Below are 15,283 nucleotides of genomic sequence, written 5' to 3'. Positions count from 1 at the left end.
CGCGCTTCCTTTCCCCACGTCCGGCGATACAGAGCCGAAAGCACCAACCCCTAGTGGTTATTAGTTTCCCACAGTTGGAGCTAGAAAGCCCCGCCCCAACTCCCAAGACCCAAGTCCCTTAAAGCGTATTCCATCCGCGTGGGACTAGTGCGTGCAGCTTCCACACCGGTAAAACTTGAAGAAACGGCAGTCCAGCTTAAAACTGAAGAGGTCGAGATGAAATCGCCAGAGCCCCCTCCACCTCTTCAACCAACCCCAGTCGTGACAGCACGAGAAGAAACTCTGATAGAATCTGAAGTTGACGAAGGCAAAGACGCGGACAATGGAGCCGAAGTCGATGTCACTGATGTCGAGCAATCCCATGTGCATGACGAGCAACTTCCTCAAGAGAAGCCTCCCGAGATCTTGCCAATTGTCGTTAAAGAAGTTCCATCCGAGCTCGAGCCAGCAGTGCACGTCCAAGTTGAAGCCGTTGAGCCGGTGCCAATAAGTCCTGACATGGAAGCGGTCGAAAGTGTTGTTGACTCTCCTGTAGTGGTCGAAGTTCGCCTTCTTGCTGATGTTGAAGAGCTTGCGGTCGTGGAGGACGAAGAAGTGACCTTGATACCAACCGTAGCAGCGCCACTTGAAGAGCCCATTCCTACGAACGAATATGTTCCTGACTTGAGCACTGAAAGCGAAGTCGTAAGCGAGGAAGAAAAAGTGGCGGAAGTCAGCGACAAAACACAACACACGCCGCAAACTGTCAAGCAAGAGGATTCTCGAATTTTGCACGGGTTCCGATTCTCCCAACAGCCAGCATTCATACGCAGCGTCGCAGCTTCTAATCCGTACCGTACAGCAATGTGGACTCCGAACGATGACAGCGAGAGTGAGGGCGATGATGACGAGAGCATCGACGAACAAAAGACTGGTAAGAGCAAGCCAGCAGACTCGGAAGGGCTGAAAGATCCACACTACAGCACCAAAGACGACTCAAACGATCTCCCTCGCAACAAGGACAGTCCCGGTAACTTACAGGCCGTGGGTGGCGATGGTCCAAGTATTCCTGCTGACATACCGCTCATGCCTTTTCGACGTAAGCGCTTGGATGAAGACGCAGAGCGAGCGCTTTATGGTGAGCGAGTAGTGAACATGCTGGGCGAGGGCATCGCATTCAGTCCCGAGACTGAAGCTGCCATGCAGAAGAAATGGCAACAGTTCTTCGATGAATCCGAGTCGAAAATGTTCACCGCGATGAGGAACGATCTCGAGAAAAAGCAAACGGAGCAACGCGAGGCCGAGGAGCGACAGATAAAGCTGCGTCAAAAGTGGCAGGAGCAGCGAGAGCAAGACTTACTGCGACTCCAGCACTCTCGGCAAAGCAGCTCCTTTCTAATGTCGACAAAGCAGGACTCTAAAGGAGCGGTCGATGCTGGCTTCCGGCTGAGACGAATCCACCGAGAAAGCTGTCGTGAGCTCACTGAAGAGCTTCAATTCGGCGTGAGCGTGCGACGAGAATTCAAAGAAGCGAAGGAGTTGCAGTTCTTCCACTTCTACTACCTACCCGAGGGCCATGGCTCGATTATTACGCTGAAGATGCACGTCCTACGCGGCGATGCCGAGGTGTTCATGTCCACGGATACCAAGGTGCCTTGCTCCACGGATTTTACGTGGCGATCTTCTGAAAGACTGGCGAAGGACTCAGACGAGGGACACCGTATTACTCTCTATCCACACGACCTGCTAAAGGCAGCGAACAATGCGGCATGTACGAAGCAAAGGGCTACTCTGGGCGACGCCAACGCCTCATTTCGATCCCTTAACGCAAAGCAGGACCCGACGTCTCTCCGTGTTGGATTTTACTTGTCAGTTGTGGCTTTGGAGCCTGGAACAGCGTTCACTCTGGCCGTCATGTCTTCCGGTCAAAAGATGCAGCCGTCGCGAGCAATTCAGACTGTGGACTACCTCATCGATCGCTTCAACATGCTGTCGAGGTCTTTTCAGGAGCATTCGACAGTCTCCTACTCGTCTATTATACCAGAAGATATTGCCAGGAATGGACTGGAGACCGAAGACGATCCACTAGACGACGATGAGGACGCAGAAAACAGCGAGGAAGAATCGAGTCAACCTTCTGGTGGAAAGCGGAAAACACGGAGAATAACCGCCAATGGAGCAGATGCACAGGAGCTAAAGTCGTTCCAGCGTCTACTTGAGACTTTGAGCGAGAAGAAAGGCGTCGGGTCACCTCGTGTGGCATCCATCTTGCTCTGTGGCCCCACCGATGAGCATCTCGAGTTTGTTCAGGACGAATACCAACGTCTGCAGGATATGCATCGTCTTGTATCACCGCCTGAAACCTGTCCGGAGAATTTTCTTGGTCATCACGACGCTGTTTCTGCTGTTACTGAGAGACGTCTAACTCTACAAGGTAAACGACAAAAACGTCGTCGAGTGGTTGCCGCCCGGTTGCATCAAAAGCTCGCTCCACTTCGACACAATTCCTTTGCAAGAAGTCAACTAGAAAAGAGCGCCAGCACTGGAGCGTTGGTAGACTTCAAGGATGTGCCACATCCAGTGGCGTACAGCATCACAACGCTCGATCCATTATCTCGTTCTCAGCGATTAAAAGCGGCAATAATACCTCTTCCTCAGGCAAGACGCAGCACGAATAAGCAGGTTCCGAAAAATAATTGACGGCTCAAAAATTGCAGTAAATCGGGAGGGACTTCATGTATTAAAATTTTGTAGAAGTGAATCTAACGTTGTTATTAATAATCGAATTGAAAAATCGAGACGAATCGATAACAAATTTACTGAAAATCATCTGCAAGTCAATGCAACGGATTCCGGTACTACAATGAAAAAAAAAATCCGTCCAGGGTGGCAGACAAAGTACATACAGTAGAACTGTCACTGGAGGGAACAGCGTGGTCCTTCCAGTATGAGCAGTACTCACACGAGGGCTCCCGATAATGGCATTAATCGCATTTCAAATTTCGAGGCTCGCAGACATTATGCATTGAAATCTGAGAAGACCCGTCCATTCATAATGATGAAGTTGAGCGAGGTTGTTCAAAAAGCTACGGTGGATTGAAGGTCTCCTATTGCTACCTGTAACTCGGTCAACATTTTGGGACCTCTCGGTATATACCTAGCAATCTATTTGATAAACTTTTCGCTGGATGAGGTAGCTCTCTGAGTGAAAACGATTGTAGTGGTGACGTAGGGCTCGTCACGGGGGGATTTTCTCCATGTGTCGATCGCTTCTAAGAGTAGGAGCCATTTAAATGTAAATACACTTAAATGTCAACTTTAGGAAACTAATCAGGAAGTAACGTAAACACGTAAGTGCCGGGTAAAAGGCCGCGACAGGACTGCGGTGTCTAGCGAGGCTGCTCTTCTCTGCTGCTCTCTGGTGAGCGGCAGGCGTCAAAACGCAAAGTGTGGAGCAGCCTCCGCCAGAACACCGCTGTACCGCAAAAGTAGATTAGTATACAAATAGCAAATAAGTCAATACTAAACTCTAGATAAATGCACTCTCGTTTGAGTACACCATCTTGGCAGCGCACAGCCAACGATGTCCTTGTGCATACAGTCCTTGGTATAGTCCTTCGCCATTGCACGCATGTGTACTCAGTGTAGCCGGTTGTAGTGCAGCCGCAAGCTGCACTGCCAGGCGCATGAGTGTCCTTGGGATGTGTCTTTGCAGACACTGGCAGTGGACGGTGGCTCGTAGATGGGGGCACCGGACACTGGCAGACTGCAATGCACTGGCGCTCGACACGCAGGTAAGTTTTATAGCTCACACTCCCACTTGATCTCGGCGACGCACTTGGAAGTCGACGCGATCACACACGCGCATCCTAGTTGCCGCCATAGTCCTAGTAGTAGCGTAGTCACAGCTCAAAAGCAATAGCAGTCCACTCAGTAACAGCACTCCCACTCGATCGCCCTCGTCTTCATCAATGTCGCTCAGGTACAGCCTCCGCATCAACAGCAGTAGTCAACGCAGTAGCAGTAGTCGTAGTTGTAGCCATGTACTCGGATACGTTGTCGTCGCTCGACACAATAGGTAAGACTTTCATAGCCTTGCGAAAGTGTGTGAACTTCACCACTGCAAGTGCCTTTGTCATTATATCGGCCACCATAGCATCAGTTCCGATGTGCTGGGTTGTAAGTTGCTTCAACTCCACGTGGCGTCTGATCATGTGGTACTTGTTATCGATATGTTTCGATTTCGAATGTTTGCCAGGCTTCGCAGCTAAGGCAATGGCTCCTTGATTGTCTCCCAGTAGTTGAGGTACTGGATGCTTCCAGCTCAACTCCTTGCATAGGCCAGCAAGCCACAACAAGTCCTTGGTCGCCTCTGTCATTGCTACGTACTCAGCTTCACAGGTACTGAGCGCGTTGATCTCTTGCTTACGAGATGCGTAGGAGATGACGTTGTCGTCCAGCATAGTGATGTAGCCACTGGTACTCCGTCGATCCACAGGGTCGTTTGCATAATCAGCATCAGAGTATCCACTAACTTGCACATCAGTCTGTAGCTTCACATTCATCACTAGTCCGTAGTCACATGTAGCCTTCAGGTAACGCAGCACCCTCTTGGCTTGTGCGAAATGCATATGATCATAGCTCGCAAGATACTTGCCCAGGTGTCGGGTAGCATGAGCTATGTCAGGTCTCGATGCACTAACGAGGTACTGGAGAGCACCCACCAGTTCTCTGTAGGGAAGATACTCCTTCGAAGCAGGCACGTCTGTCTTCGAGGGCGTCGTAGCTTCTGGTGTAGCACAGCCATTACAGTTCTCCATATGAAAACGCTTCAACACCTCCAGTACGTACTGCTTCTGGCAGTACACTATTTGCCGGCGCGGCCGGTCAATCAGGATCTCAACGCCTAAGAGATATTTGACTGTGCCCATCGTCGTGAGCTCGAATGTCTCTTGCAGTGAGGCAGCGATTGTGGCACACAGGTCACGTGAACCCATCAGCAGTAGATCGTCCACGTAAACAGTCAGTAGCAACTTGACTTCACCATCCTTTCTCAATGCATATAGGCCATAGGCAGAGTCCCGTCCCTAGTAAAACCCCATCGCAACAAGCTTCGCATGAAGCGTGCGAATCCAAACGTTCGGTGCTTGCTTCAGTCCGTACAGGCTCTTCAACAATCTGCAAATGGACCCAGGTCCATCCACCTGGAAGCCAGGAGGCTGCTCCATGAAGATAGTCTCGTCCAAGTCTCCATACAGAAAAGCCGTCTTCACGTCAAATTGCAACACCTCCCAACCTCTTTGTACAGCGTAGTAGATAGCCGCACGTATGGTTTCGAACCGGATCACAGGTGCATAATAGTTAATCCCAAGTTGTTGTTTGAATCCATGGATCACTAGTTGCGCTTTGAATCGTTTGATTCGTCCACGCTCATCTCGCTTCACAGCAAAGACCCACCTACACGTTATCACCTTCACTTTCTTGGAATCTTTGCGGGGTACAAGTTTCCAGGTCTTATGACCCTTCAACGATTGAAGTTCCACCAACATTGCAGCTCTCCACTGCTGCCAGTACTTGCTTGCACGTGCTTGTTTGTACGTCGTCGGAATCTGCACATCCGTAGTCATAGCCTGCACTAGGCCTACCACGTAATCCGACAATCGAACGTTCGCCTTCTGCTTCCTTCTTGGTCGCTTTAGGCAGGGCTCTCTTGATGGAGGTTGAATCTCGAAGCCACTTGTCTCCTTCTCCACCATTGCAGGTTTCTTCTTTATTCTGCGTCTCTTGCGCTTCCTCACTTCCAAACCTTCCTCGGTTTCTTCAGCAGGATCCTGCAACACGGCTGGTGCTGCAACATCAGCAGTCTCCGCACTGTCCTTGCTCACAGGTGCGTCAACGATTGACAAACTCCCACTTGAACTTAACTCAGTTTCTGCAGGCTCGTCAGCAAGTGGTACCGCCTCAAGTGGCTTCTCCGCACTAGAGATGCCGTCACTCCAACCTGGAAGGTACGTCTCCATGTTGATCTTGATGCGCGCCACAGATACAGTCTCGCGTAGAGTATGATCACCATCAAAGAATGCGTTCTCTAATAGATGCTTCATGTAGATGCCATCGGTTGTGAACTCTTCATGAAACTTCACATTCCCACTACGAGCTGTCACCACTTGAGCTGTCACCAGGTCAATGAACTTGTATCCTAGGTGGATTCGACTATAAACCCAGTAATAAACACAGTCTTGCCCTTGCTTCCAGCTTTTCTTTCGCTTGTCTTGACTCAGGAGGAACACGCACGTGTGCCAGACAGCCCCAAGTACGCAAATCATCCAGCATGGGCTCCGATTCGTACAGTTTCTGGTGCGGGGACACCAATCCTAAGGGCTTGGTGGGCAACCAGTTCAACGTCGTCACCACATGCAGGAAGGCTTCTCCCCACAAGGAGTTGGGCATGTGTGTAGCCATCAGCATCGCTCTGATCCTTGGTAGAACCACGCCATTAGCACGCTCCACAATGCCGTTCTCTTGAGAAGAATAGGCGTTCGTAAACTGCTGCTCAATCCCTTGGTCGACGCAGTAGTCACTTAGTTCCTTGCTTGCAAATTCACCTCCTTGGTCAGAGTGTAGTCGTCGCACCTTCTTCTCAGGAAAGCGAGTTCGCAGCCTGTTCAGCAGGACCTTGATGTGGAACGTTGCTTCACTCTTCTTCTTGAGTAGGAACGGCCACTTGTACCTTGTAGACTCATCTATGATAAAGAGAAACATTGTAGCTCCATCCACAGACTGTTCGTTTACAGAGCAAATGTCCATCATGAGAGTCTCCAGAGGTTCGGACTTCCGCGATGGAATCCGTTTGTAAGACATTTTTTTCGCCTTACTGGCAGCACAAGCAACGCACTCGTAGGAAGACAGACCTTTTGCATTCATCTTAACTCCAACATCGAGTTTGTTTGCCAACACTTTCACCGTCTCCATACTCATATGACCAAATCGTTGATGAAGCAGCTCCATGGCTTTCTTGCTGTCCATGTCCTCTTTTAGAGCCGCCATCACCATCACTCCAGTCACTCTTTCTGCACGTAGTCGGTAGATACTGTCACGCATCATGAACTTGAGTGATGTGCTTGGCTTGGAGATCCAAGCAGTCTGTTGGTCCTCTGAGCATGTCAACTTGAAGTTGCCCTTCGTTTGTAGGTAGCCCAAACTAATGATGTTCACCTTCGCGTTCGGTGTGTACACCACGTCGTCCAGGGAGACGGTCCTCGAGCTGGCCAGTTTGCCTGGGTTATGGCTCACAGCGTTGACTTGACGAGAGTTGGGTGGTCTGTTCTCACGACGGTCTTCAAATCGACGTGGAGACATGTTCCGCCCTTGGAAATTGTCACGTCGAGGTGAAGGTCCTCGTCCTCTCGAAGGATTGTCACGCCACTGCTGCTGCGGAGACGACGGTCCCATAGCGACCTCAGTCGATCATCGCCGTTGGGGTGGCGGCTCATAGCAACTCGGTCTCTCGTTACGCCACTGCTTGCTGACGCGGTGGAGATCGATAAACGGCCCCTGGGATTTCCCCCTCCTTGGTTTCCCACGTTCCTTCGCATTTTGAACCGGAAGGAACGGCCCATCTTTCCCTCTTGGGTGGAAAGTTTCGGTTCTCCGAATTGAAAAGAATCGGGGTGGGTGAAACCGACCTTCGTCCTTCGGTTCCTTGGAATAGGAGGGTTCAAAGTGTCCCCAACATTCTTGACTCTCCAGAGTCCCTCTCTCGTACCGCACTCTTCCAAGTTAGGTCTTGTAATCCAATTGCGCCATTCCCTGGGTTCTTGGCGGTCTGTTAAACCCGAACATCCAGGAACCTCGACAGCTTATCCCCCGGCACCAGCCGGAACCCCCTTGTGGTTCCAGCTTGATTGCGCCCAATGGCTCAAGTGGTAGGCCCTTTCGAGTTTACTCGACCAGGCCCTTGCCCCAAGGTAGTAGATGGACTGATTCCCACGTAGGGCCACCAATCCAGCTGTAAGACTGGAATTGCCCCTCCCCACTGAGTCTGCGCACAGGTACCTCGATAACAGTTAGGTTGCATGTTTTTGCACAGTAACAGTAGCTTGTACACCCTGTTTGAACAGCCAGGGCTGTGTCCAGTAGGTTGCACTTCACAGTTGTGTCCCGCGAGTGTGTATGGCAAGTTTGGCAGCCTACAGTTGTGCCTTGCAGTGTAGGCAGTAAGTTGATTGTCCGTTGTGTTAGTCCTTGTCCTCCAACTTGTAAGTGTTGGAACAGAACCTCCACCTGCACCTCAAGCGGTGCGTTGCTTGCGCAACCGACGATTGAGTGCGTTGCGTACTTGCCCGCACCCATTCAACAACACGACGCTCTCCTCCTTCTTCACTTTCTGCAGGAGACGTTAGTGACCATGCAGGTGATTGCGTAGCCGTAGACGATAGGGCAGCACCATCCGTAAGGTCAATCGCATTCGCATCGCATAGTGATAGGCCAGCAAACAGTCCTTGGCCATCTTCTTCCGACGCTACCGCATCCATACGACGTACAGAGTTCACCAGCGACACGGGAGCCCTTAGTTGTCTCTCTTGCAGCTTTCTCGCGAGCTCTGGCTTCAGTTGCTGGCCAGTGAGAGCCGTACACTCGGCATACCAATGTCCTTCTCCTTGACAGTTCGCGCAGTTTGTGCGCTGCTTCTTATCTGCAACGCCCTTAGATCGCTTGCGCTGTTGCTTGTTGCGCTTGCGTCCTCGGGCTTGACCTTGTCCTTGGTCCGTTCCGACATGAGCAATTTGCATTGAATGCGCGACCGGTTGTCTGGTCTGTGCACGCAGCTGGTCACGCTGGTGTTCAGCAGCGCGTAGTCGTTGTAAAGCTTCAGCAAGTGTAAGTGTCTTACGATCATGGTTGTTAAGCCAATCGCCGTGTTCACGGGCGAGATCTTTAAACGCTTCCACGCTGCTCGACAGTAGTAGGCTTGCATGTTGCCACTCAGCAAACTCACCATTAGCTTGATGTAGAAGTGTCACCTTCTTCGCAATGTCGTCAGCATACTGCGATACCGACTCGTTTGGCTTGAGCCGGCGCGTCACTAGCTCTTGCAGTAGGTAATCAGGATTAATGCCATCTCCAGCCTCAAAGTGCTGCGTAATCGCATCGTAGAGCATAGCGGCGGCGTCCATGTTGTCGTGGATGTCGTCGATCTTGAACGTCGTACGTAGGTCAACAGACAGCGACAACGCAAGTGCTGAGAACGCCTTGTTCTTGCGCGACTTGTACCACACGCGATATTTGTCACGACGCATGCCTTCTACTGCATCGTAGCGCTCAGGGCCATATGTGATGTCTCCCAGCATCTTCGGCTCGAAGTGCAACGGCACCTCGCTCTTCCAGGCTTTGTAGTCGCCCTTCAGATGGAGCATGGGCAGCTTGATCGGAGGCGAGTTGATGAGGACCTTGGTGTACTCAGCCAGCTCGCCGTCGTTGTAGCGGCCAGTAGGGTTCATGTTGTCTAGAGGGCGCCACGGATCGTCGGGGTCTCGGTCGCCGTTTTGTTGGTTTAGCGGCGACTGGGGAGGATTGTCAACTGGCACGGATTCTTCCGTGTTCGTCGACGAAAGTTTATGCATACTTTCTAGTAACATTTGGAATAACGGGCGGCCACCCGGTATTCCAGCCAATGAACGAATTAGTCGTTCTGAATCACTGTGCGACAGTGTTGCGTCATTGTTCAAGCTTGAATTTCCTGGCAATGGAGTTGAAGCTTGATCTTGATTGATCGAAATTCCAGAACTTGTGTCTGGAACGCCAGCAGCTACGTCAGTCGCAGACTGCGCCCTGATTGGGCTCATAACCAGTGGTGACGTAGGGCTCGTCACGAGGGGATTGTTCTCCATGTGTCGATCGCTTCTAAGAGTAGGAGCCATTTAAATGTAAATACACTTAAATGTCAACTTTAGGAAACTAATCAGGAAGTAACGTAAACACGTAAGTGCCGGGTAAAAGGCCGCGACAGGACTGCGGTGTCTAGCGAGGCTGCTCTTCTCTGCTGCTCTCTGGTGAGCGGCAGGCGTCAAAACGCAAAGTGTGGAGCAGCCTCCGCCAGAACACCGCTGTACCGCAAAAGTAGATTAGTATACAAATAGCAAATAAGTCAATACTAAACTCTAGATAAATGCACTCTCGTTTGAGTACACCATCTTAGCAGCGCACAGCCAACGATGTCCTTGTGCATACAGTCCTTGGTATAGTCCTTTGCCATTGCACGCATGTGTACTCAGTGTAGCCGGCTGTAGTGCAGTCGCAAGCTGCACTGCCAGGCGCATGAGTGTCCTTGGGATGTGTCTTTGCAGACACTGGCAGTGGACGGTGGCTCGTAGATGGGGGCACCGGACACTGGCAGACTGCAATGCACTGGGGCTCGACACGCAGGTAAGTTTTATAGCTCACAATTGTGTCTTTGAAACAAACAAATATGTTCTGCCTTATTATTACTGTAGTACTTAGTACATGTATTTCGGATCACCCATCGCCGTAAGTTTATGTAGTGTATTGCGATCTTGCTTTTCCAAGAGAGTGACGTGGCGTGCTGTATACTTATATTAGCAACCATGTAAACGTGTATCTCCAAACTCGAATCTGCGGTGGACGCAATCCATGGCGCCCACAACACGTCCATGCTGGAATCTTGGCTGTGAATTTCTACATCGTTCCGCCCTTGCTTCGTCTCGTCGTCATCCGGAAAACGGACAGATTGTATACCGGTAGCTTGACGTCCATATCCGGATGCTGTCCGCTTTACACAACTGTAACCAGTGCACAACTCTCCCAGGTGGACGAATGAGCTCTCCCGACGAGAAGACGCCTCTCGTGGGCGCGACGCCGCGCTTTGAGGGCGACACTGCGCCTGTATCCAGCTCTGCGACCGCACTGGCTCCCTCTCTGTCCAGCGATGACCCTGTGATCGCCTCTCCAGGCCGCCCCAAGACTCGCGTTCGTGTCGGTCTCGACGCTGCAGTCCTTGATAACCAGAAGAAGTGGAAGCGGTTGACCGACATCGACGACGACAATAGCACAGCCAAGAGCATGGCCAGTGAAGTGCAACTGGAGTTCATGAGGCACCGACAGCAGCTCGCGCATGAACAGAAACGTCGACTGGGCTCTGGAATCCCCACGTACAACTTGGACTCGGCTGACGTGGAGCAAGAGGCTGAAGAGGACCCAATCTTAGCAGCTACAGAGTACGGTACTGCCCTCGAGGAAGATCGGTACCTCATTGCAGCAGCCTTTATCAAAGACGGCGTGCATGGCCGCAAGATCGGCTACCGATTGGATCGAGACGCACTGCTTTTGAACAACTTGTTCCACTCTGAGACGTACAGACTTGTATACATTTTGGTGGTGGCCATTATGTGTTCATTGGCATTTGTCGAGAACCCTGGCGACGAGAACATCAACACTTATCTACTGGTGGATCTTCTCTGTCTCTTTGTCTTCGGTGTGGACTTGGCTATCCGATGGTACATGAGCTCTGTGGAGACACAACACAAGTACGTGACGAGACAACCGTGGGCTGTAGTGAGGATGATTTTGCTGCTCATCACGTGCGCGGATTTATTGGTGAATCTGCTGTTCCCGACCGTCAATCCGTACCGTTATTCCAGGGCTCTACGACCGTTCTTCTTCATCTGCCGAGGAAGAAACATTCGTATTATCTTTAGCAGTTTCCTGCATGCATTGAGAGAGGTGTTGATTGTGCTGGGATTGAGCTTCTGCTTCGTCGCGTTCTTTGGACTTGTCGGGTATCTTATCTTCTCGGACACGAGCGCCGACCCGAGTGCCACGTTCTTCAACTCGCTCTCGTCTTCCATGTACACGATGCTGCTGATCCTCAACTGCATGCCATATATGGCTAGAAGCATGTATCCGTACTACAAAATGACCCACTGGAGCGCCATCTTCTTCGTCCTCTTCGTCCTACTCACCAACTTGTTCCTGCTCAAACTCACTATCGCCGTCTCCTACAAGTCGTACAAGAAGAACACCGAGGGTATGCTGTACAAGCGTCTACAGAAGCGCAAGGCGGCGCTGTATGCTGCCTTCGACATCCTCGCTCAGAACGTCAACTTTAACGACGATGACGCCCCCACCAATCCGCCAGTTTCCGGTACGCCACTTAACGGAGCTGGTGACATCACTCTGGTCTCGAACGCCCCCATGCTCAACGCCGCCAATCGCCGTGGGTCATCGCGTTTCTTCCTGGGCACAGTCGACCGACGCTCGTCTTTCAACCTCACCAATCCGGCCCCGACCTCCAGCAACCTCGTGACGCCTGTCAACAAGCGTCAGATCTCGCTGGACTCGTGGATTAGTGTGTGCGAATACCTCAAGCCCAAGTGGACGGCTACAGATGCCGAACTCGTGTTCAATACGGTGGACATTGAGCACGTGGGGTTCCTGGACCTGACAGGCTTCTACCAACTCTGCTCGTTACTCAGCGTGCAGCTTGAGCGTCCGACGCTGTTCTCCAACAGCCTCATGCGTCGCTGCTGCACGGCACGCCAACGCCAGTCAATCCGCCGCTTCCGGAACCAAGTTCGCAGTACGTTGCTGTACGAGGTTCGTCTCTTCGGTCAATATCGAGTGGTGCTAGCCGAGCTGGCGGTCGGAATGCTCATCTGTCTCTCGGTCGTGCAAGCTGTTCAGGTGAACAACATCCAGTTGGCCTTCTCCTCGAATCACTCGTGGCGTCTACTAGGCTTCTTCTTGCTGAATCTCTTCACGTTGGAAGTTCTGGTCAAGATGTTCGCCTTTGGCTACAACGAGTTCTTCACACGACCGTTCTGCAAACTGGACTTGGCTGTCGTGAGTGTGGGCTGGTTGTTCTACGTGCTCACGACGCTGTCGAAGCCTCCGAACATCTCGCTGGTGTTTTACGACATGGCGCTGGCTGTGCGATCGCTGCGCTTCTTGAAGCTATTGAACCTGTTCCCGCCGTTCCACGAGATCATGTACACTATGAAGGCCATCATGCCGCTGATCATGCAGCTCCTGCTCGTGATCTTCAGTGTAATGTACGCATTCGCTATCGTTACACAGGCCAATTACGGTATCGAGTTACGTGACTTCCCGGCCAGTAAACAATCCCTATCGCCCGGTTGGTATGCGCAGCGTGAGGAATTCCAGACGGAGACGTTCGAAGGAACTCTGGTCACTCTGTTCGGCGTGGCTAACCTTGCTGGGTGGGACGCTGTAATGGACGCCGCGCACGCCATGACGAACGCGGACTCAACGTACGTCTTCTTCTTCGCGTACCGCATGACGATGAGCAACATTCTGCTGCCGATCTTCGTTGGTTTTTTGGTGGAATCCTTTGTCTCAAATGCCAAGACGGTGGAGTCGACAACCAGCTACGTGAACTCTGCGCACCAGGTACAAGTGGACGATGAAGAGGACCGGATGACGCTGTTGGAGACGCGCCACATGCAGGACGACAACGATCTCGAGACCGCCAGTAAACCTCCATTATCGACTAGTAAACTGTTGCAGCAGCGTCGTGTGGATGAGCCGCCCGTGTCGCCCAGTTCCGTGTCTGATTCCTCGGCGAGCGAGGTTCGCTTCAAGTACAGACGACGTGGCAGTGTGGTGCACGACCAAATGTTCGATGCTGTCAAGCTATCGGATGTGAGTCGTCTGACTCTGCAGGTGGAACAGAAGGAGGAGGAGCTGGCCCAGCAGGACATTGAGATCCGCAAGCTGGAGGGCAACGTGCTGAGTATGAAGAACCGACTGAATCAGTCGCAGCACGTGATTCTGGCCTACGAGACCAAGATGGAGGAGCTCAGTCGCGCTCTGCGTGAAGTGCAAGAACGGCAATTGGAGCTGGAAACAAGGCAGAACCACTCGTTACCGCAACCTACATCAGAAGGAGCACTGAACTCGCACGGACGCTCTCGTCCGCGTGACCGCGCGTCGTCCTGGAAGCTCTGGACTGCCAACGTGTAGCACAGAGCCGACCGAGTGCCTCCATGTATACAAGTATACATTTTAAGCCGTAACCAAGAACATTTCGTCGTTATCGCCAACAGCAATCATTTTTTTATTGTTGTGTAGGTACAGTACTGTACTACGTACATTATTGCGCCGTGGATGCAGTGCACCGTGCACTATTACCGGTAATACCCACCTGATTACATCACAATCATTATGGTCATGTCATGCTTTCGCTTTGGAATGTGCTTTCAGTTCCAGATTGACCTTGCAGAACGTTCACACTCTCCTCTAGCTCGATCACAATTTTGATTTCCTTGACACCAAAGCGTAAGCACTTTGTCCTTCACGAAACATTGACGCAAAGGCGACTTGAAGATTGCAGGAAATCTCCGCTTAGAGTGCTCGATGACGACCACCGAAGTGACAACTTAAGGCTGGTCAATGCAAGCACCATCTTTCTAGTCGCCTTTTCGTATGCTTCAAATTGCATAGGGCTTGGACTCCAGCCTCCAACTTGGAGGCTCGAGAAGCTGCTTGAACTTTGAGCAGCTTCTTCTTCTCTTATCAATTTTGATCTTTTGATTCAAACTGCCACCGGCTATCTGTGCGTTGTTAATATCCATATGTACCGGGATGCAATGAACTTGCAAGCGTACTGTACCGGTGAATGTACTGTGAGATCAGGACGGTATATGCATCGAGGTTACTTTAGCATCCTCACGACGTGAATCACGTTGCTCACTGTTGCTGGTTAATGTCGCACCTATTGCTGCGCGTCACGAATCGGGACCACCTCCAAGACTTTCACCTCGATTGTTGAGCTGGGTTTGAGACCGCAACACCGTTCGCCGATGAGATCTCTCTTTGACTTTGAGCTATTCGTCCGACACTCTTCGCCACCTGACGAGTGCATGCCACTGCAACGCAATGCACATGCGTATGCATCTCTATTGGAAAGCCAGCCCCGACCAGGGTGGCAGCACGCGTTCTCCTCGACAAAGTCCAATTTGGAGGTGGCTTGAAACCACTGGCTTCGGACGTCGGCCCGCGACGAAGTGGGACGGTTGCCCGAGGGCCAAGCGAATCGATCCGCTTGCTGCTTGATTCAATCCTTGCAGCAACTTGCAGGACCGCTGTTGATGCGCCACCGGCGGTGATGTATCGACAGCGGACTCGTCATCAGACGTGGCTCGGTAAATTGTACTACTAACTTAGTACTGAGAGGATACCACTGAAGGTACGTATTCGGAATTGGGGTCACCAATTTGGGACAACCATGGTGCGTGGAATCCTCGACACCTTCACTTCATGTACATTG

At 51.5% G+C, this 15,283-nt stretch overlaps 2 protein-coding genes across 2 annotated transcripts; both read left to right on the top strand.

Annotated features, from left to right (window-relative positions):
* Positions 1-1,224: 1,224 nt before the first annotated feature.
* Positions 1,225-2,679, top strand: PITG_05334 (uncharacterized protein; the record flags this gene model as incomplete). Its single annotated transcript, XM_002998953.1, has 3 exons — positions 1,225-1,998; positions 2,080-2,107; positions 2,159-2,679. The coding sequence occupies 3 exons, from the start codon at positions 1,225-1,227 to the stop codon at positions 2,677-2,679; spliced, it is 1,323 nt and encodes a 440-aa protein (XP_002998999.1).
* An 8,133-nt stretch (positions 2,680-10,812) lies between these two features.
* On the top strand, positions 10,813-13,977 carry PITG_05332 (Voltage-gated Ion Channel (VIC) Superfamily; the record flags this gene model as incomplete). Its single annotated transcript, XM_002998952.1, has 1 exon — positions 10,813-13,977. The coding sequence occupies one exon, from the start codon at positions 10,813-10,815 to the stop codon at positions 13,975-13,977; it is 3,165 nt and encodes a 1,054-aa protein (XP_002998998.1).
* Positions 13,978-15,283: the final 1,306 nt, after the last annotated feature.

Source organism: Phytophthora infestans, genomic scaffold (genome assembly GCF_000142945.1).
Source record: "Phytophthora infestans T30-4 supercont1.7 genomic scaffold, whole genome shotgun sequence".
Lineage (NCBI taxonomy): Eukaryota > Oomycota > Peronosporomycetes > Peronosporales > Peronosporaceae > Phytophthora > Phytophthora infestans.
This window is presented reverse-complemented; position numbering and strand designations above follow the sequence as displayed.